The 22266-nt window shown below is 37.7% G+C and overlaps 1 protein-coding gene across 12 annotated transcripts in view; it reads left to right on the top strand.

Moving 5' to 3' along the window:
• The first annotated feature begins 27 nt into the window (after window positions 1–27).
• SLC10A7 (solute carrier family 10 member 7) overlaps window positions 28–22266 on the top strand; it is a 251927-nt gene continuing 229688 nt past the window's right edge. For 3 of the 12 annotated variants that reach the window (XM_082463439.1, XM_082463447.1, XM_082463446.1), the window contains exons 1-4: window positions 33–670; window positions 6546–6628; window positions 12797–12933; window positions 18277–18352. In XM_082463439.1, coding sequence (XP_082319565.1) covers window positions 571–670; window positions 6546–6628; window positions 12797–12933; window positions 18277–18352 — 396 coding nt within the window. In that variant the 5' untranslated portion in view covers window positions 33–570. Of the gene's footprint in view, window positions 671–6545; window positions 6629–12796; window positions 12934–18276; window positions 18353–19349; window positions 19676–20120; window positions 20677–22266 lie in introns of those variants that run through there. The other 9 variants (XM_082463443.1, XM_082463444.1, XM_082463442.1 and 6 more) reach the window with 8 other exon arrangements.

Below are 22266 nucleotides of genomic sequence, written 5' to 3'. Positions count from 1 at the left end.
GCACGCTAGCCCTTACCGCAGGCTCAAGGCGAAGCCAAAAAGAGTCTCTCCATGGATGTATTCCAGGGGCGCGGGGGGCTGTGTCTAAAGGTTTGTTGGAGCCGGACCCTTGATAGAGCTGGGAGGCTGTGGCGCCTCACGCCACTCCCCGCCCCTGTCATTCCTAAGGTTCCACAGGTCTTGACGGTGGTGAGTCTGTCAGTCCTACTCGGCGGCCAGGTTCCCTTCCTCAATCGCTTGCGCCGGCCGGCCTGGCCCAAACGTCCGCTTCAGAGAGTTGGGAGGCGCAGCCGGAGCCGCGGCGGCTTGTGCGCGTCTATTAGTAGGCGCACGGTAGTGATGGCGGCGCTCAGTGAGACTTTCCTGTCACTGGATACTACTACTCCCAGCCCTCCTCAAAGCAGCCGGAGCAATCCCCCGGTCTTTAATTTACGAGTAGCAATTTGACTTGCTCTGCTGCATGTCAGGTGGGACCGTGGAAAGTGTGGAGACGCCCCGGGGATTAAGCGATAGCAGCTTAAAAAGAAAAAAAGCCAAACAAATAAACAAAACCCACCCGCCCTAACAAACATGAGGCTACTGGAGAGAATGAGGAAAGAATGGTTCATGATTGGAATAGTATTGGCGATCGCCGGAGCAAAGCTGGAGCCGTCCATAGGGGTGAATGGGGGTAAGTGCTGCACCTCTGCATGCTCCACCGCGATTCCCACTTCAGAACTAATTTGCGAGTCTTGGGAAGGAGGGGAGACCGGAATCGGGGAGTGTCTGCCTCTCTTAGGGGCACTGACCAGTCCAAGGTGTCTTTTGGCCCTCTTGCTGATTTTTTAATTTGCCAGCCCCAGAGAGGATTTATAATTTGGAACGGGGCAAGGGAATTTGAACGCAGGTTGCCTTTTCCGCGAACGATCAATGAGTATCCTTAGTGTCAAGGAGTGAGGTTACCGAGAATGAAACTTATTTGCCTTCAAAGTAGCATCCTATCCCAAGGGACGGTAGGTTGCCAGGAGTTCCTTATCTATCTTGGAGTGGACACCATTACCTTGTCTGTTTCCGACACTCCCCTCCCCCATGTTAAAAAAAAAAAAAGGAGTGGAGGAAGAAAAAAGGACACCCATGCCTCTTCCAACTGAGATTTGTTGGCCCACATGTTGGAGGGTGATGATTTGCTGCAGTTGCTGCCGTTCCACAAACTCTCAAACCGACTGACACGTTGCACTCAACTGCTTCCGTGTGCTGCCGGGACTCAATTGCTACCTTTAGCAGTCTCACAGATCCAGGCTGTGTTAGACCATGTGTAGTGTGTATTTTGGCACGGAAATGTAGGCGGGCTAAAAATCACACTCAGATCTCTGAATTGTGGGATCCTTGTCATGTGTGGATGGGCACTGGTGGAAACGACTGGAAATATCGTTAGCCTTTCATGCCCCCCGACCCCCTCCTCCCACCCTTAGACAATCATGTCCCACTTTTCATAAACATTAATTGAATTTCTTCAGTTCATTGTCTGTTTGACCTTGTTTAGCAGTTTTCACGCTTATTGACAGGTTTTACACATGCAAGGACAGATAAGAACCGAAGTGAGCACACACAATCTTTATGCTAGGAAGCTGTCAGGAGGATATTTGAAGTTATTTGAACCTTTTTGTTCAAACATGATGGAAATGAATGAAATGATCTCTCAGGAGAACAGTGGTTCCTTCTACCCTCTACCCTCAATACCTCCATTTAGAGGTAGCTTCAGAGAACATTTAAAAGGAATTTTTTGGACAAAAGTAGTGGGGATTCAAACTTTTTGGTTTATTTTATGTTCTTTTCTTCTGTGTTCAACTTAGTACAAAATGTGGAGGGTGGGTAACTGTGAGAGTAAAGCTGTTTGGGGTTACCCCGCTGAAGATACCAGTTTCTCATTTGACATAGTTTCTCTGTGAGCTTTGGGGAAACTTGTGAAGGTTGGTATTTAGGTTCTGTCCAATGAGTTCCCCTGTCCCTGCAGCTAGCCAGGTAGTAAGAATGTTAGAGAGCGTCTTTGTGGTGATCTGGAATGTACATTTCACTAGCTTCACTTGCAGACTTTATAGCTTCTAGGGTTAGATCTCTGATTCGCTCAGTGTTAAGGTGAAATTACAGGTGATGTGTGATCTTTAAGTTGAGATCTGCAGAGACTAGGTTTGGTAAAATTCCTTTTCTCTTATATTCCTGGGCTGCTCAGTGGGAAGGAGAGTTGTCGATTGCTGAATCATTTCCCTAGGGCTTCCCCACAGTGGCATGTGTGAGATGGATTCTGTAATCTTATTTGTTCCCTCAGACTCTGCTTCTTGAAGTTTTGGGAATTATTGTATCTTAGAAATATTGTTTCCCATTTTCACTAGTCCTTAATGCCATTGATCTAGGAGAGTTCATTTGTTTGTTTAATTATAAAAGAGGAGACTTAAGAGCTGAGGGAACTTTATTTTAAGCTAACATGCTTCTTTTACAGCTGAGGATACTGAGACCTCAGGTCACGTGACTCACCCTAGGTCAGGTTAGCTAGCTTAGGGAAGAGGAAGGACTGGGGACCAGGATTCCCCCTTATTTCGTACCAGTTGCAACATCCATCCAAATATTCTTGGCAAAAATCACTAAAAATGAATAACCGTTATAAAGAAAGGCTCTCTGTAATAAAGACGGTTTCCATGCCCTGATTTTTAGGCCAAAAGAAGCTGAGCAGAATCAGGTAATATTAGACAACCGTGTATTCATGTGATTTTTTGAGATCTCTCCAAGTGTAAAAGTTACTGTTTCTAAAAACAAAAGTTAAACAAACAATTGTTTGAGATTTTTTATATAAGCTGTCAGGCTAAGTTCTTGGTACTTCAGTTGACCTTCCCACCTGTAAAACTTCGTCAATAAAAACTAACTTCCTAATAGTACCAAATAACACTTTGACCCCATCAGTTAAAACAACAAAAATCTAGGAACAAGGAGAGTAATGGTGGCTGAAAGTGGTCTGTCCTCTTCTGCTCTACAGAATGATCTAAAGCACCTCTTTTTGCTTGCCACTTTTAGTCAGAAGTTCCATTTTTGAGTCTGTACACTAGAATGCGTGTGCATTTTTAATGTGCTCACATTGACTGAACAATTTTCAGTCGAACAGTTTTCTAGACATTCTTTTCTCTTCAGTAGAAAGTTTTGATTGTTTTCAACTTAAGATGCTCACTTCACCTGTACCTGGATCAATACCTTAATGACTCTATTTTGAAGTGTAAGACTTCTACACTTAAAGGATCACACCTTTGCTCTGCCCTCCCTTTAAAAACAACCTTTATAGCCAGTGGGTGAGTTATGTATGGCAGGAAATTTATAGAGGTAGGAACCCTGAAGTGAGAGAGGTTGAATGACTTTCCACATGGGAAAAAGTGTAACAGGTACTAGCATGGAAAATTTAATTTTTAGTTCCCTGTTCTTTTTACTCAGTTACATTTCATTTTAAAATATATAGAAGGTTGAAAGTAAAGAGCCACAGGAGATGTAAATTGTAGATCCTGAGGTGTAGATACTCTGTTTCATTTCCACCCAGGGAGCCCTGAGCTATGCACATCTTAGAGTTTACCAGAGTTCAACACTGTGCCATTCATTCTCCAAGAGAAAGGCTTACTTCTTTGGAAGTACAGATTAAGCGTCTCATTTCTACCTGCATCTTAACTAAAATTTTTGCCATTAATAAGACATAAATCCTAAAAAGGAAATTGCTTCATTTTTGCATTAAGAAAACATAACCAGAAACATGCTACTGTATAAACTTAAGAATATTAGCATGAATACCTTAGATTAGGTTTAGGAATGAAATTTACTAGATGATAAGTAGATTTGATGAAACGGTAATAGTTCCTTGCATTCCTAAATATTCCAGATCATCTTCTTTCCCCACACTCCACTCCCACATTAAAAAACATGGGTTTGAAGTCCCAAAATCGCTTCATTTTTTACGGCCAATTTTTCTTTTGGTGTTGCTACTCCATTCCATTTTCACTGATAAACATTTTTTTTTTTTTTTTTTTGCTTTGGTTTAAGGAAGAGTTAAAACTTATATTTCCACTTTGCACTTTGTAGCCTTCTCAAGATCTGAATCTGGTTATTTTCATGACTTGGAGGATATAATCATTACCTTGGAGAGGGGCCACATCCCATTTCATAGCGTAGTTTCAACTCTCACCTCTGTGCAAATATTTACCAGCTTTTTATTTCAGCCTTGCCTGCTTCTAGTTCTGCATTCATTCACACCGTGGGCAATCCATTAGCAGCTGTCTCAAAGGGGCCTTAGGTTTCCCCAGATCAGAATTAATTCCTCCTTCCCTTTTAAAAAGGTACATTGTAGGTAGCCCTGGAAGAGCCTCACCAGGTCCTTTCATGGATTAGTTATCTGGATGTGCATCTAATACAAAAAAAAAATATAAAAATAAACAGTATACCCTGTCTCTAGGATTTAAAACATTCAAAGTAAGGAATCATTCCACTGAATTATGCCAGTTAGTTAGTAGCTACCATGTGTATTTATATATATATGTGCATGGAGTGTAGGAAGAGTTACCTTCTTAAAAAATCCAGTTGTTGGCTAGCTAAGGTAGATGCTTTAGCTGCCCCAAAGAAACATGTGGTCTAAGTCAATGCCATGTGCTTGCTATGGAGATGCATCTTAGGACACATCGCCTAGCTCTTGCTTGCAAATATACTGCTAACTATAACCCATCCTATAGAGGAAATCTGGGGTACCACTGTGGATGGAAGCACAGTTGACAAAAATGGGTCTCACAAAAAGCAAGGGGTTGGAGGAAAAGAAAAAGGATATGAGTTTGAAAAAAAACAAACAGGATATTAAAAATTCCTGGAAGGCATTTACTTCCAAAAAAAGCCAGATTCCTTGACTTTCAAATCTGCTCCTGAATCGCCTTCCTCAGCTTTTGAGGAAATATTATTTTGAAGTGTGAGCAGCTGAGACAGATTCACTCACAAGTATGGGGGGGAAAATGTACTTCTTTTTAAGTTTTTGAACCACTTTCACTGCCCTGAAGTGTAATGCCTCTTTCCCTGCCTTCTCCCTTTTGCTGCCTTTTCTCAGATCACAGCAAAATGATTTGAGTAAATGCCAGGTATCTAAAAGAATGTATTGTAGTGTTTTTTTTTTTTCTTTTTTCCAGCTTTATTGAGATAGAATTAACATATAACATTGAATAAGTTTAAGGTGTACAATGTTATGATTTTAAATATGCAAAATGATTACCACAATCAAGTTAGTTAACACATCCTTCACCTCACATAATTATCTTTTTTTTCTAACATCTTTATTGGAGTATAATTGCTTTACAATGGTGTGTTAGTTTCTGCTTTATAACAAAGTGAATCAGTTATACATATACATATGTTCCCATATCTCTTCCCTCTTGTGTCTCCCTCCCACGCTCCCTATCCCACCCCTCTAGGTGGTCAAAAACCACTGAGCTGATCTCCCTGTGCTCTGCAGCTGCTTCCCACTAGCTATCTATTTTACGTTTGGTAGTGTATATATGTACATGCCACTCTCTCACTTTGTCACAGCTTACCCTTCCCCCTCCCCATATCCTCAAGTCCATTCTCTAGTAGGTCTGTGTCTTTATTCCCGTCTTACCCCTAGGTTCTTCATGACCTTTTTTTTTTTTCTTAGATTCCATATATACGTGTTAGCATACGGTATTTGTTTTTCTCTTTCTGACTTACTTTACTCTGTATGACAGACTCTAGGTCCATCCACCTCACTACAAATAACTCAATTTCGTTTCTTTTTATGGCTGAGTAATATTCCATTGTATATATATGCCACATCTGCTTTATCCATTCATCTGTTTATGGACACTTAGGTATTGCAGTGTTTGAGGAGCTCTTTGTTTCTTTTATTCACTGATGTGCTACAAATGCTTAAAATGTAGAATTGTGGTTGCTCAATGAATATTTGTTGACTGACTGAGTGGTGATTTTTCCCCAGCTTGGTCTTATTTGCTGAGCAGTATCTATTGGAACGGTGGAGGGTTACAGGCAATGGAGGAACCATGATGTGGTCCTGTTGTTTGGCTTGAGGGAATGTGTTCATTTCCTAGCGCTGCCACAATAAATTACCACAAACTGGGTGGCTTCAAACAATAGAAATTTTTTTTCCCAGAAATTACTCTGGTGGCTAGAATTCAGAAATCAAAATGTCGGCAGAGCCGACATTTACTATGGCAGATAAAATTAGAGAACCTAATATGGAAGGATGTGGCCTATTTGCTCTCCCGTGTGAGAGCAGCATTTATTTTCATTTTTCTGCTCTGAGGATACTGTGCTGCACTGGACAACCATGGTCTTCGCCTTCTGGAAAATCCTCTCTGGAGTTAGGCTGCATCACAGCAAACACTTAACTCTGTCAGGACATTAGTATGTTAGTGGCGACACTGAGATTTAAAGTACCATTTATTCTCCTCCAATGGATTCTCCTTTCATATCAAGTTATCTACAGGAAATGCCTATCTAACAGTGACTCATTTCTCTCTCTTTAGGACCACTGATGCCAGAAATAACTGTCTCCTACATTGCTGTCGCAACAATATTCTTTAACAGTGGATTATCATTAAATACGGAGGTACTGTCAACTATGGGGCACATGAAAAGCAGGGAGAAAAATTTAATTCGTGCTTACTCTTTTGAAATTTCAGATTCCTTTTGTAGAGCCGTGTGTAGGTACAGTCTGAAGCTTCACTATCACAGAAGAGAACTTGGACTGCAGCAAAGGACTTGCATTTTGTACCTATGTATTATAGATACTGCATAGCTGGGCGGCATGGAGAATAAGGGTGTGTTTATAGTGGTTATGTTTTCAGTACAACAACTGAACTGAAACATCTACTTCAGGTCTTCCTCAGATTGTGGTGGTCACTATAGTGGCACTGAGGCACACTGGAGCTATTGATGTTTAGTTAGGTTTCCATAACTTGTGGATCATCTTTTGCTTCCAGGACTTACGCTGCTCAAGTGATGCTTGCTATGTTATAATTTTTAACTAATTTTTTTTAAAGTATATTCTTTGCTGGTATATCTGTTACATATTAATAAATGTTTTAAGAGAAATGCTGGAATTTTTCATACTAAGCCACGATCTATTATGAAGACACACAGGTAATGTTATTTACTGATCTAGGTGTCACTAAATATGGGATTCTTATAGAATTAAACAAATCCAGGCATTTTTACATCCAAGAGAGGAATGCGTAGAATTTATGATTCTCTTTTGAATTGTAGTAGAAGAAAAAAAGAGGAGAAAATACCTATTTACTTTTGAAGAAATTACATTGAGGTTCTAAAGTTGTCATTCTAAGATGCTTATTCTTATGTAGATAGGGAAATCATACTATGTCAGGATTTTGGGTTTTTTTAGAAATGGCTGTAAAATTTGTTTCAGCATTATGTCTTGCCTTTATTTATTTTAAGTTTATTTTCTTTGAAATGTGCTTTGAATGAAGACCAAACTTAGTTACCTTCTTCTTTGACCATCCTAATAGTGATGTGGAAAAAGCATGGTTTTACTAAATTTATGTATTCTGTAGTTGTCAGGTTGGTATAAATCTTATCAATGGGGCATTTTTGATGTAAATGGGATCCCCGTGTAGTGTCTGAGAAATTTTGTCTCAAGAATTTGAAATATTCTCACTAATTACTTGCTCTTTTGAAAACGGACCTAGAACGGGATTTCGTAAATATGTTGAATTCTAGTTTTTGGAAATTATATTGCCACGAAAGGACTATGATTAGTGCTGAAGGGGGCCCAGGCTTTTTCTGTCAACACCTGAGTTCTCCTACTGGTTCTGAAATGTGAAACCCGGTGAGACAGAAAGATAGTTGCCACTCCGGTGGTGCTGGACTGATCTTCCCTGGAGGTCTTCCTGCTGGCCTTGGCTGATGCTCTTTGTGGAACAGCTGCCTTACCCAAGTCCTCTACTTGGGACGTTGCTCTAACTACGTCCCCTGATGGCTGCTTAATGGCTACAGCTGTTCTTTATGCCATGGGAAATCCGGCAAGATTTGATTCTCTCACTCCTTTAGCTTCTTGCTTAATGCTATTCTGTCAAGCAGCCAACTTTGCGGGATGCAGGAGCTGAAGAAGGAAGAATGTCATACTTACCAGCATTTCTCTAAGGACCGAATTCTTCTGTAAGCACCTAGGAAACCTTCAGAATCATCCAGCTAATTTGGGTCTAATGATGAAATGCCTTGATCCTGTGCTTTACTGTGGTATCTAAGTAGCCATCAAAGCCACTTCTTCCATATTAAAGACCCTTTTCAAACTAATACAACATTAAGTCATTTTCAACATCCGTTTAACTTAAGATGCCCTAGATTGCATCATGATGGAATGTTAAGCCATCTCTAAGCCCTGTTAATTTCCCGGGCAACCAAACAGTTGTAAGTTAGGAGGTAGTGAACTTCTTGTTATTTGTTTTCTAGTTAACAATCTTAAACTAATTTCAGCTAGGACTACTAGTTTTGTATCCTGTTAGGTCTTGGAACAGTGTATTTTTGCACACAGGAGACGGTAGGTTATAATTAACTTGCATTAATTTGAAAGCATTTACATTGGCCCCACTCAAGTTTGATTTATAGTGAACATTTCATGTAGTATTACTTATACATTGATGTAATGATGTGTATTCTAAAATTTGTTTTGTTCATTTCTTAAAGTTATAAAGGACTCTGTGTTAATACTTCATGCTGAAAAGATTTAATGCTAAATCTTCGGTTTTATGACTGTTGATTTCTAGTTTGTGACATACCTGTTGAAATGGTTTCTGAAATTTTGTCGTAGTGAAATGAAATAAGGTCACATTCGAAATATATTTCATATTTAGCTAACTTCAGACCTACAGTTTCAGAGGATTTGTTACTTAAGAGACTGTGACAAGACCAATCTCATTTAAACAAGTACCTATTTAGCTCCTGTGGCCACAAGGCACTGCCACCTTGTGCACTTGTACTTGGCTCGACACAGAAGCAAAGATGAGCAGGAAACTCAGGGCCTGAAAAGGGTCCCCACTAGGCCAGAATATACCGGCTTTCCTTTATTTTCCTAAACAGATCATTTTTTAAAAATCCCATCAGCTTAGAAATAAATACAGCAAATTCTAAACTTGAGGCTCTTGCTGCCTGTCTCCAGCCCAGAGCTATGAGGCTGACTCTCAGAAAGCAAATCCAATAAAGGTCAAATAAGGGTTAGGAGGGAAATTGGTATGTAATGAAAATATTTCTAAGTCCCAGTCAGAGCCTCTGATTTTAAGCGATTCTTGATGCTGTCAGTGAGGCCCTGGTATGTGGAGTATCTCCTTAAGTTTATTTTAATGGAATTCGACCTGTATTACATGTGAATAAATAAAATGTCATGTGGAATCAACTCTTCAATTATTCATGATGGTATTTATTTGAGTATGTGGCCCTCAATTCTACATGGTTATGTATGGAATAATACTATTTTGAATTTTATAGTGTTTACTTGCTTTTTCTTTTCCAGGGCAAGCTTATTTTATCTTTAAGGTTGTATGAAGAAGATATAGAAAATATAGAACACTGGGTTTTTGTGACAGTCTTGAAAATCTTTCTTGGAAACACTTCATGTCTGTTATTTGCCTGTTGTTAAGAAGCCCTTGAGGACCCAACATACATAGTGGCCCCTTGTGATTCATTTTGCTGGGTTCTTTACTGTTCCATTATTTTGGTACAATATCAGTTGTTTCTACTGTCATTTTTCAGATCAACTAGTGTTTTCTAACTACATTTTATTTTTTATAACTTTTTTCATGATTACAAAAGTAGTCTTTCCCCATGTAGAAAGATTAGAAAGAGTAAAAATAACTGCTATTAACATTTGTGTGTATTTTAAGCCCTTTTTTCCCTAAACGTATTTTTTATATAGAGACTACTTTAAAAATAAAATATTTAAAAAATTGTATATACGTATATATGTGTATATAGGTATACACATACTTGCATAAATATACACATACATATGCGCATACAGTTTTATTTTTAATATGTGACAGTGTATAATAGTAATTTTCCATGTAATATATTTCATTTAATTTTTCTTCATATTTGAAAATAAGATAATTTATATTTTATTTACTTTTATGAACATAAATCAAAAGGTACAAAAGTATATTCGATGAGAAGTCTTCTTTTTACCCCTCTACTAAATATTCAGTTCTCGTCTCTGGAGGCAACCAATGTTAACAGTTCCTGTGTATCTTTCTGGAGATATTCTATGCAAAACATACATATGTGTATCACCCCCCTGCCCCTGTCAAACTGTGGTGTTTTATACCGTTTGCCACCTTACCTTATTTTACTCAAAACACATTCTTGGAGGTTGTTTCATATCAACACATAAAAAACTCCCTGTTTCTTTTTGGATGCTGAAAAATATTCCATTTTTGAATGTGTCTTGATATATTTTCCTCATCTTCTCTTGAATGGCATTTAGGTAACTTATGGGGTTTTGCTATTATAAACATTCTGCAAAGGATAACCTAAAAATATGTCATTTCCTACATTTGGGAATATGTATGAAGGGTTAATTCCTCGAAGTAGGATTGCTGGGTCAGATGATATGTGAAGTTTGAGTTGTGAGAGATAGTCCAAGTACCTAGAAAGGAGGCAGGTGCTGGGTAAGTGTTTGCCGCCTGAAGGAATGAGTTGCTAGGTTGGTCTCGTAGGCTGTGCCAACGAGACACCTGTTGGTTAAGTAGGGAGAGACCCTGAACTTCTACATCCTTGTCTACACAGTTTTAACATAGTTTCTAATAGCTCTTAACACTCTGTTGCTACCTTAAGTTATTTAGTTATTTCCTCACTTTTGGACATATAAGTTGTTTCCAGATTTTACTGTAATAGATAATGCTGTGACTATCAACCAATTCTATATATAAATGCTTGTAACCACTTTTTATATCCTTAGGAGAAATGCCTAGACATAAAATTTCGGGGTCCAAGAATATATATCCTATTATAGTCCTTGAGATATTCTCCCAAATTACTTTTCAGAAAAGTTACAGCGTTTTATATTCCTATGAGAAGTGTATGCAAATGCCTTTGTTACTGCCTTCTGGCTAATCATTTTATTTTCATTTTTTGAAAATAAAAAACCCACTGATATTTATTTGGTTATTTAAGAATGCCTCAGAGTGTATTTGAGTGAGATTTGGTTTCAAGACTGCTGAGAATTCTTGGAACTACTGGTGCTCAAGTTTTCTCTGGGGTGCAACTTCTGGTTCATTGTAAAGATGGCTCCTTTTATGTTAGCTCTGATCCATGGACCCAGTGTGGCCTCCAGTCTGCACAGTGTTTTCCAGTTGCCCTGCATTCGACCCAGATTTCCAGAAGTTCCATAGATGCCATTAGGGACGTATTATGATTAAACTGGAACTGCTGTGTAACATGAAGGGAGATTAATGGTGGGAGCTGATGAGACAGATTGCAGAAAGTGGTAACCAGTGAATGAGTCTGCATTAACTTACTGTTTATTACATGAACTTTGGCTAATGTCTCTGAGGCTAGTTCATGACTTACTTGAACTAAGGGAGGTGGGGGACATGACAGTGCTATGTTTATAAACCAGTGAATCTCTGGCAACTTTGAATGTGTTTAATGACTGCCTGCATGTTTTATATTCTACTACTTTCTGAATTTGTTTTATTTTTGCTGAGTAACCACATAACTCAAAGAAATTCAAATGTAAACACTTGTTGGTTTGTACATATTGAAATCCCAAAGTTTACCAGAGTATCCTTTTTTAGCTGTGAGACTTACAGCTCAATATGTGCCTGGTGTGTCATGATTCATGCAAATCTTTTCTCTCCTGGGGCAGCGGTGTGACATGGTGGGAGAAGCAGGAGTGAATGGGTTTGATAGAATGCCAGAAATGGGTTTGATTCTGAGCTTCACTCTCAATCTCAATTTCCTCATCAGTACAATAGGGATAATAATATCTTCCTAACTGGGTTGTTGTCAGGATTAAATGAGATAACATACATAAAGTGGCAAGCTCAGAGCATGGCACAGAGCTGCTATTCAGTAAATGTTAATCAAGAAATCTAGTGAGTAGATTTTAGGGAAAAAGCCCTTTTGAATTGTAGAATATTGTTGGGGAAAACATTTTTAAAAATTATGATTTGTGTGTAGATTTAGTAACATCTTGCCAAATTGAGGCCTTGCTAGGTCTGGTGTAATGAATAGAGGTTAATTATCAAATTTAATTAAAATTCTAGGTCCTGCCAAAATTTTTAAACAAGATTTTGTTTTAAATAGTTAAACATACATGTTTGTTTGCAGTGTCAACAATTCTGAAATCTATACTAGTGTAAAGGTAGTTAGCTTAGTCCTGTTCCAGAATTTTACAAATCTGAATTGTTGGGGTACACTGTATTTGAAAGAAATTAGAATGCTTCAGAAATTTTATAGAAAAATACTTTATCATGAACAACTTTTTTTTTCTTAAAGTCTGTCTCTTATGCATATGCTTATAGGTAAAAATTTTAGCTATGAAATAACTCCACATTGATGGATATTAACTAGACTTATTGTGGTGATCATTTTGCAGTATACACAATGAATGTTCATGTTGTATACCTAAAATTAATATAATGTTATATGTCAATTATATCTCAATTAAAAAAAAAACCTAATTCATGTGATGTTGTTTTGGTAGCAGTCTGTCTTCAGAAATAGTTTTCTTACCTTTGTTATTTTGTGTCCTTCATTTTCACAGGAGCTGACAAGTGCTTTGGTGCATATAAAACTACATCTTTTTATTCAGATCTTTACACTTGCATTCTTCCCAGCAGCAATATGGCTTTTTCTTCAGCTTTTGTCAATCACACCCATCAATGAATGGCTTTTAAAAGGGTATGTTTAAATATTTTGAAGGGTCCACTTTTAATGGGGTATCTTTAGTAACATTATTATTTCTGTGGCAACTATACACAAAAGGGCTTATGTGTCATATAAGGAAAAAAAAACACTTATAACGTTATTATTATTCTTTAAAGTGATAGTGTTTCACCAAGGAACTTCATTAAAGAATTTTATAACAAGAATCTTAAAATATACACTCTTGCTAAATGATAAGGTTCTAGGAGAGACAATTTTCTGTTGGGAGAAAAATGGAAGGCACTACAGGATGTAAGGTCTGTGTGCATGTGTGTAATGTAGGCTGTCAATTGGGTGCTTTAACTTTTGTGTTCTATATCTTACCAAATGTATATAGATACTGGCTGACTATAATATGTGTTTTTAAAATGCATAGGAAAGAAAAAATATATAGAGGGGACAAACATTTACTTTTTCACTTGTTCTGTTTTATGTTTGATAGGATAATTGAATTAGCAATAGATTTTTTTTTCATGTTATTTTTTTCATTTATTTTTTTAACATCTTTATTGGAGTATAATTGCTTTACAATGGTGTGTTAGTTTCTGCTGTAAAGCAAAGTGAATCAGCTATACGTATACGTATATCCCCATATCTCCTCCCTCTTGCGTCTCCCTCCCACCCTCCCTATCCCACCCCTCTAGGTGGTCACAAAATACCGAGCTAATCTCCCTGTGCTATGTGGCTGCTTCCCACTAGCTATCTATTTTACATTTGGTAGTGTATATATGTCCATGCCACTCTCTCACTTCGTCCCAGCTTACCCTCCCCCCTCCTCGTGTCCTCAAGTCCATTCTCTACGTCTGCATCTTTATTCCTGTCCTGCCCCTAGGTTCTTTTTTTTTTTTTTTTAGATTCCATATGTATGTGTTAGCATATGGTATTTGTTTTTCTCTTTCTGACTTACTTCACTCTGTATGACAGTCTCTAGGTCCATCCACCTCACTACAAATAACTCAATTTTGTTTCTTTTTATGGCTGAGTAATATTCCATTGTATGTATGTGCCACATCTTCTTTATCCATTCATCTGTCTATGGACACTTAGGTTGTTTCCATGTCCTGACTGTTGTAAATAGAGCAATAGTTTTTTATTAGAATCTTTTCTCCCATTTAAAATGTTGCCATGTTTGTTAAAAGGATTTAATGATTTTTAAAAATTATTTGAAGTGGTTTAAAACTAACCACATTTTAGCATCATGGTATAACAACTGTAACACTGAACTTAAAGCCTAAAGATTGCACTCTGACCTTGTCCCTAAGTTGCTATGTGACTTTGAGGAAAGTCATTGAATAGTCTTGAACCTCAATTTCCCTGCGTATAAAGTGAGGATAATCATACTTTTATTGCCTGCTTAGTAATGCTGTGGGGATATCAATTGAAATCACTTATTCATTCATTTATTCAAGTCATTTATTCAGCTCCTTCTATATGCCAGGAATTATCATAGGTATTGGAGAAACAACAGTGAACAAAATCGGCAAGTTAGTTTTGCATGTCAAGGGCACTCTAGGTGTGATTGTCAATAAATAAGTAAATAGATGATCAAGATGGAGATAAGTGATCTGAAGTAAAACTGTGTGATATGGATGGTTGAGAGGACAGGCTGGCGATTAATTTAGACTGCAGAGTTCTGGGGGCAGAATGTTCTAGGTAAAGGAAACAAAATGTGTAAGGACTGGAACAAGCCTGGTGTATTCTAGGGTCAGGAAAGTGACAATGATGGCCAAAGCCTGATGATATAGAGGACGAATCATGTGACTTGGGGTTGGAAAGATGGATAGGACCCTGGTCATGCAGAGCCTTGTAGGCTTGTAAAGCATTCAGTTTTTATTCTGAGTGCTGCAGGAAGCTACAGGAGGGATTTAAATGAGAGAACAATATGGTTCTGATTTACGTTTGCAAATGATTCTTCTAGTTCCTGTATGAAGAATAGATAGTAGAAGAGCCTGAGAGAAAGCTAGGAGACCATCTTGGAGGCTAGTGTGATGAGGGAGCTGCTCAGAAGAAAGAAATGGATGTATGGAGGATATATTTTAAAATTAGGGCTCTCAGTATCCATGGCTGGATAGGTTGTGGAGAGAGAAGGCCAGGGAGGAGTCTGGATTTAGGGTATGAACCACTGGCTGATTGGCGGCATCATTTTCTTAGCTGGGGGAGAAATAGGTTGGGACGAGAGCAGGAAATCAAGAGTGCTGTTTTGGGCAGATTGAGTTTGAGAGAATGAACATAAAATTTCACCAGAAAGCGTAAAATGCTACATAAATGTGATGACATCAGTTTAGAGCAACAAGGTATGATGCATATAAAGAACCAGTATTTACCAAGTATCTGCCCTGTATAGAGCACTCAAGAAATTGGAAGATATTAACTCATTTTCACTGTGTTCAGGGAACTTCCAATTTAGTTGGATAGGTAGGATATATATACATATATATAAAACAGTAACCAATAAAATGGGGCAGCATACGATTTGTTAGATAAGTGGTGTAATCAGTTAAAGGGGAAGAGGTTCAGCAGGTGTTGTGTACTCCTAAAGAAGAGAATTCAAACATGAGGCATTAGTGGGAGACAAAGATAAAAAGTTTCCTTAAGGCCAAGTTGCAAGAGACTGGAACTACTGGGCTGAGGAGTTTGAGTTTGAATCTGTAGATGATGCAGAGTTCTTAAATGTGCTAAACAAGAGAACCACATGCTAAAAAATGGTCATTAAAGAAGATTATCTGATAGTATTTTCCTGGGTATATAAGCAGAGCAGAGTTTGTAATCACAGTATGCTAAATAAAAAAAAGCATACAATTCTCAGCTCAGGATATTAAACTTAACGGAGTACAAACTTAGTCTATCTCACTTAGAGAAAGCTCTTCCTCACTCACTTTTTCTCCCTTCCCCTCCCAATTTGAGAGTACACACTTAGTATGTTAAGTGGAGGGAATTGCCGACTTCTACATCAAGATCCTGTTTAAATCACTGAGATAAATGTATTCTGAGCACACACTCCTTACCTTGCTGTGTTAAAGAGGAAGAGTGAAGGTGGAGAGAGCACTGAGTAAGCGTTTAGAAATGTCCAGACTTGGGCGAAAAGCATCTGAAGGGGGATAATGACAACAGTCATGGAAAAGAATGGAAAGTTGGTTGTGGCAATTGTTTGGTTTATTAAGAGTGAATGGAGCTCCACTTAACTCCAAAGTTTCAGACTGGATCATTAGGAAAAAACTGTCCCATTGGCAGAAATAGGTTAATTGAGAGGCAAAATTGATTTCTTAGAAAATACATAAATTCAACATTAGACATGTTTTGTTTATGGTGGCAGTCATAGGCAGCTACGGATTTGGGAATGGAGGTTAGGGTTAGCAATAGAAATTTGTAAGTATTCATATAGATTCACATTTGCAAATAAGATTGAGAAGAAGACAGGAAAAAACTTGAATGGGCTGGTTTAAAAGACAGGAGATAAATTAGAATGATACTGTACTATGGCAACCAAGAGAATAGAGTGCTTTGAGAAGCAAGGAGGTAAGGAGAATGAATATAGGGAAAAGGATGTTGGATTTGGTGATTGGGAGATTGCTGGTTACTTATAAGGTTACTGCTTTTACTAGAAGGGGCATAAGTCAGATTCCAGGGGAGTAAAGAGAGAATGAGCTTTGGGGTCATGGAGGTAGAGCACAACAGTGAGCCACAGTGGAAAAAGTAAGATTACATCCTGACGAGGCAACAGTACTAATTTTGAGGTTAGTTATCTACATTTGTGTGTTGAATATTCTGCCTCCTTGAAGGCAGGAATGATGTCTTATACTTTTTTTTATACCCTTGTGTAGTGTCCTACCTATAGAAAGTATATGTATTCAGTATATATCTTAGAGATTTTTTTTTTTTTAAGATATGGAGAACTCTCCTTCTTTGTACATAGAGGGGAAGAGGCCAGATGAGAGGGAAAGATTGAAAAAGTTAGATTGAAAATACCTGAGAGGATCTGTTCCTTGTATTGGTGGTAGAGAAGCCAGAAGGCAGAGAGCCTGGAGGGGTAGGCCTTGGTAAGGCTTCGGCCCTGGATTCCAGAATAAAAGTTTAACCCAAGATAGGTGATTTTGTGAGTTTGGTCATATTATTTAATTCCTTTCTTAACTTCAGTTTTCAGAAAAATGAGAATAATAATAGTATTTATCTTAAATACTTGTGAGGAATAAATGAGTAAAGTGTCTAGAACAGTATCTACTACAGACGGTAAAATCTCAGTAGTATTAGTGATGTTGATGGTAATGATCACAAGGAAGACTCAGAGATTGGGAATTCATAATCAGATAGACTACTTCATCACTTGGGAACACAGACCTTAAAAGAAGACCACGTTAAAGTGAATTGAACTGGAAGTTCCCTATAAGTTTTTTTCTTAAGTTTTCAGTCAAAAATTAATGAAAACTTTTTATTTTTTCTTACTTCAGAGCCAATATAAATTCATTGCATAAAGATTAGACAATATATTATTACAAAAGTGAATAAAAATGACCTGTGATCCTACATTCAAAATATTAGTCAGATACTCTGTGTCCTTGATTCCTTGTATAAACTTTCCACTTTAGTTGGGCTTTGTCCCCAGAATATATATTCTGTATGAATGCTGAGGAATGTTTTTTATCTTTAATACTTGGATTTACTACTCATAATTTCATTTGCTTGTCATGCAATGTGTTTTCTATTCTAAACTAAGAGAATAGAATTCTTGTCACGATCTTGGGAGTATACACATAGTTTAATAAAAACCAAATTTAGAATAGACACTAGAATTTTCTATAGGGTCTGAATCTAAGAAGTACATGATTGTGTCATGCCTATTTTTATAATGATATTACAACAGCATGAAAATGTCTTTTATGAGATGAAAGTTTGAGAATTGCTGTTATATGGAAAAGAATCTGCAAGAGGTTTTAAAGTTTTATTTTTGCCAAAAACCTTCCTATAAAAAATGTAAGGAAAAGATACCTGAAAATAACTGACTATATACACTTACCAAATGATTAACCATTTTGATTATCTTTCAATGACTACACTCACCATAACCTGACTGTTTTTTGAATTGTATAAGAGCTTAAATAATTTAAAAAATAAAATCACCCAAGTCTGTGGAATGGAGTGAGCGCTTCTATTAAGCCACGCTGCCTCATATAGAATTGTCTAAACTCAAAAGGGCATGTGCATCAGTAAACGTTCTCCTACTTTCATTTACTCAGCTCTGCTATTTTAGAATGAATGTAGTGAAAACTATTTATAATTGAAAACAAAAGCCTACTTATAGTTGCTTATTTTTTTCTTTTTCAGGTTGCAGACAGTAGGTTGCATGCCTCCCCCTGTGTCTTCTGCAGTGATTTTAACCAAGGCAGTTGGTGGAAACGAGGTAAGTCACAGGGCTAACTTTGTTTAAACATAAGTGGGTGCTATGCTCTTATTTTATATTTTATTTTATTTTATTTTATTTTATTCTATTCTTTTCTATTCTATTCTATTCTATTTTATGATGGAGTCATGTCACAGAAAACACATAACCAGAGCAGCTTATGAAAGAAGTGGGTGGATTCATGTATTAGGATGATGCTAAAATTGACAATAATGAGTGGAGTTTAGGATTTCAAAGAGAAGAGCAAGGGAGGTGAATGAAATAGAGATGGTGATTTTTCTACCTCAGTGGGGAATGAGGAGACAGAAGACAGTGAATCCAAGGCAAGGGACTTTCACATCCGAGACTCATGAACTGAGGACACCCGCTACGGCCATTCCTTAGTTCTTAAAAAATTTGTAGCAAACTAAATTCATGGAAAAAGGGTCAATATAAGTTTAATGGCAAATGAAGATGATATAAAAAAGGAGAAATTAGGCCAGGTTTCTAAGATGAGTTCAAAGAAATTATTCAACTACTAGGAAACTGTGGCCAAAGAAGAGTGCTTATATATTGGGATGGCAGTTGTCCATTTCGGGAGCTACTTATAGGTGGTTTTTCTTGGCTGAAAGACCCTACGACTTTATACTGAGGGACTCTGCTTTGTAGTAGCTTATTCCTCCTTTTCCACTAATATTTTATCATTCAGAAAAGAATACTATTGAATGAGGGAGGATATAAATGTTCCCACTGCAATTTGTTCTTAGGATTTTGCTTTCTTTGCATCTGTTTTCATCTTTAGTCACTTTATTCAGTACCTGCTATATTCCTTTTATAAAACAGTTTATTGAAGTATCATCAACATACAATAAACTGCACAAATTTAAACAATTTAACATTTTGACATATGTATATACTTGGGAAACCATCAACACAATTGAGATAGTGAACGTGTTCATCACCCTCAAAAGTTTCCTTGTACTGCTGTGTAATCCCTCCCTCCTGTCATCTTCCCCAGGCAACCTCTGATCTGTTTTCTGTCACTATAGATGTTTGCATTTTCTAGAGTTTTATATACAGTAAGTCCCCTACATACAAACCTTCAAGTTGCAAACTTTCAAAGATGCGAACGTGCGTTCCATCGATGTCAAGCGTGAGTGAAATTGCACCTTGCCCTCCGTCTCCTATTGCTGACAGCTCTATCCTCTCCCATCTCCTCTCCCTCCTCCAGTCAGTAACTCTTCTTGCCTGTTTACTCGATGCCAGCCCCTGTATGCCAGCTGTTGTACTGTAGTATTGTACTTTTCAAGGTACTGTAGTGTAAGATTAAAAATGTTTTCTTTATTTTTGTGTTTGTTTTTTATGTACTATTTGTATGAAAAGTATCATAAACCTATTACAGTACAGTACTATATAGCTGATTGTGTTAGTTGGGTACCTAGGCTAACTTTGTTGGACTTACGAACAAATGGACTTACGAACGCGCTCTTGGAATGGAACTCCTTTGTATGTAGGGGACTTACTGTAACGGAATCATACAGTGTGTACTCTTTTTTTTTCCTTTTCTTCTCTTACTCAGCATAATTATTTTGAGATTCATCTATGTTGTGTGTATTAGTAATTCAGTCCTTTTTATTGCTGAATAGTAGTGTTTTGTATGGATATGCCACAATTTGATTATCCATTCACTTGGTGATGGACATTTGGGCAGTTTCCACTTTTGGGCTATGAACGTTTGTGTACAAATCTTTAAGTGGACATATACTTTCTTTCTTTTGAGAATACTTAGGAGTGGAATGGCTGGATCATCTAATAGGTGTATGTTTTAGCACCTTTCAGCCAAGGGAAGAATCACCAATAAATATAAGTCATCTATAAACAGCTTCTGGAGTGGACCATATCTGTCAATATATAAACACTCTTCTTTTACCACCAGTGTATGTTTAACTTTTTAGAAATTGCCAAAGTGTTTTCTGAAGTGGTTGTATCATTTTACATTTTAAATAGCAATATATGAGAATTGCAGTGTTCTACGTCTCATCAATACTTGGTATTGTCATTCTTTTTAATTTTAGCCATTCTAATATGTATGTAGTTGTATCTCATTGTGGTTTTAATTTAATTTGCATTTTCCAGTGACTAATAGTGGTGAGCATTCTTATCTTTCCATGTGTTTATTTGCTATCCATGTCTTTCTTGGAAAAATGTCTATTAAAATTTTGTTTTTTAAAAAATTGGGTGTTTTGTTTTCTTATTGATGAGCTTGGAGAGTTTTATATATTCTGGATACAAGCCCTTCATTTTATCTATATGCTTTTAAAGTGTTTTCTCCCAGTTTGTGTTTGTCTTTTGAAGAGCAGAATGGTAGTGGAAAAAGTAAAGGGTGGTTGGATTCTGTATGTATTTTGAAGATGCAGGATATGCTGATGAATTGGATGTGGGGTATGAGAGAAAGAAAGGGGTCAAGAATGACTTCAAGGTTTTTGACTGAGCAGCTAAAAGGATGGAGTTTGCTGAGATGGAAAAGACTACTATGTGAGAGACGTTTTTGGGGGGTATTTAGTCTGGGTAGGCAAGGCTATACTGTGATAACTAAGAACTCCAAAATCTCAATGGCTTGTTAAGCATACAAGTTTATTTCTTGCTAATGGTACCTGTTCCATGTTGGTCAATGGGAAGGTCTTTGCCATCACTAAGGAAGCCTGGTTGGTGGAGGCTCCATGTCTTGAAGTACACCATCTGGATGGAACACAAAACATTTTCAGTTGCCACAGCAGGGAAAGAGAGAGATTGGAGAATCACAATGGGCTTTTCATGTCCAGGCTGGAAATGATACATGGCACTTCTGCTCACATTACATTGGCCAGAACAAGTCATGTGGCCTTATCATGGGTTGTCATTCCTGTGGCCTGAAGGGGAGGGGAGCTGGACGTTGATGAACACTTGTAATGTCAGCCATATGGTAAAGATCAAGAGCTTATTTTTTTGATGTGTCAAGATGCCTATTAAATATCCAAACAAAAATGTCAGTGAGCAATTAGAGATACAGGGGTTGAGAGTTGAGGGAGTGGCCTAAACCTGGTGACATAAATTAAGGAGTCATCAGTGAATAAATTGTATTTAAAGCCAAGATTGAGGATGAGATTCCTTAGGGAGAGAGCATGGGTAGAAAAGAGCAGAGGTTCAAGGACTGAGTCCTGGCACCCTCCAACATTAAGAGGTCAGGACAATGAGGAATAACCAGCAAAGGCAACAGAGTATAATTAGTGAGACTAAATCAAAAACAAGAGAGCATGGTATCCTGGAAGCCAGGTGAAGAAGGGGTTTGAAGGAGGAGGGTATGATGAGCGGTATCAAATTCTGCTGATGTGAGTTGTGTAAGATTAATTCCGAGAATTGACCATTGAATTAAGGTATGTGGAGGTTACTGGTAACCTTGACCAGGGTGGTTTTGGTGGAGCATAGGGGCAAAAGCTTGTAGAGTGGGTTCAAGGAAAACAGGAAGAGAAGAATTAGAGACAGGAGGTCTAGACCACTGTTATGAGGTCCTTTGTGATAAAAGGGAATAGAGAAATGGGACTATATTTAGAGAGAGATGCAGGGTCAAGATATTTTTTTTTAATGCAGAAAGGATAGTGTATTTCTATCATGATGAAAATCGTAGAGCAGAGAGCAAGCTGTGGATTTAAGAGAGAGTGCTGGAGTAGTTTATTTGATCAAGTGGGAGACAATGGTATTGGGTTGTATGAGTTTCAGTAGGAGCTTGGACCATTTATTCATAATAACAGGAGGGAAGGCAGAGTGCTTGGCTATAGATCCACGTAGATGGGTAGAAAGGATACACTTGGGAGTTTTTTCTGATGACTTTCATTTTTTCTCAGCAACAGAGAGTGATGATGGGGATAAGTGCTATTAATGTTCGAGATGAGAGGAGA

Source organism: Balaenoptera physalus (genome assembly GCF_965194825.1).
Source record: "Balaenoptera physalus genome assembly, chromosome: 5".
In the NCBI taxonomy this organism is placed as follows: Eukaryota; Metazoa; Chordata; class Mammalia; order Artiodactyla; family Balaenopteridae; genus Balaenoptera; species Balaenoptera physalus.
The sequence above is the reverse complement of the archived record's forward strand: the minus strand, read 5'-3'. Positions and strand labels throughout refer to the sequence as shown.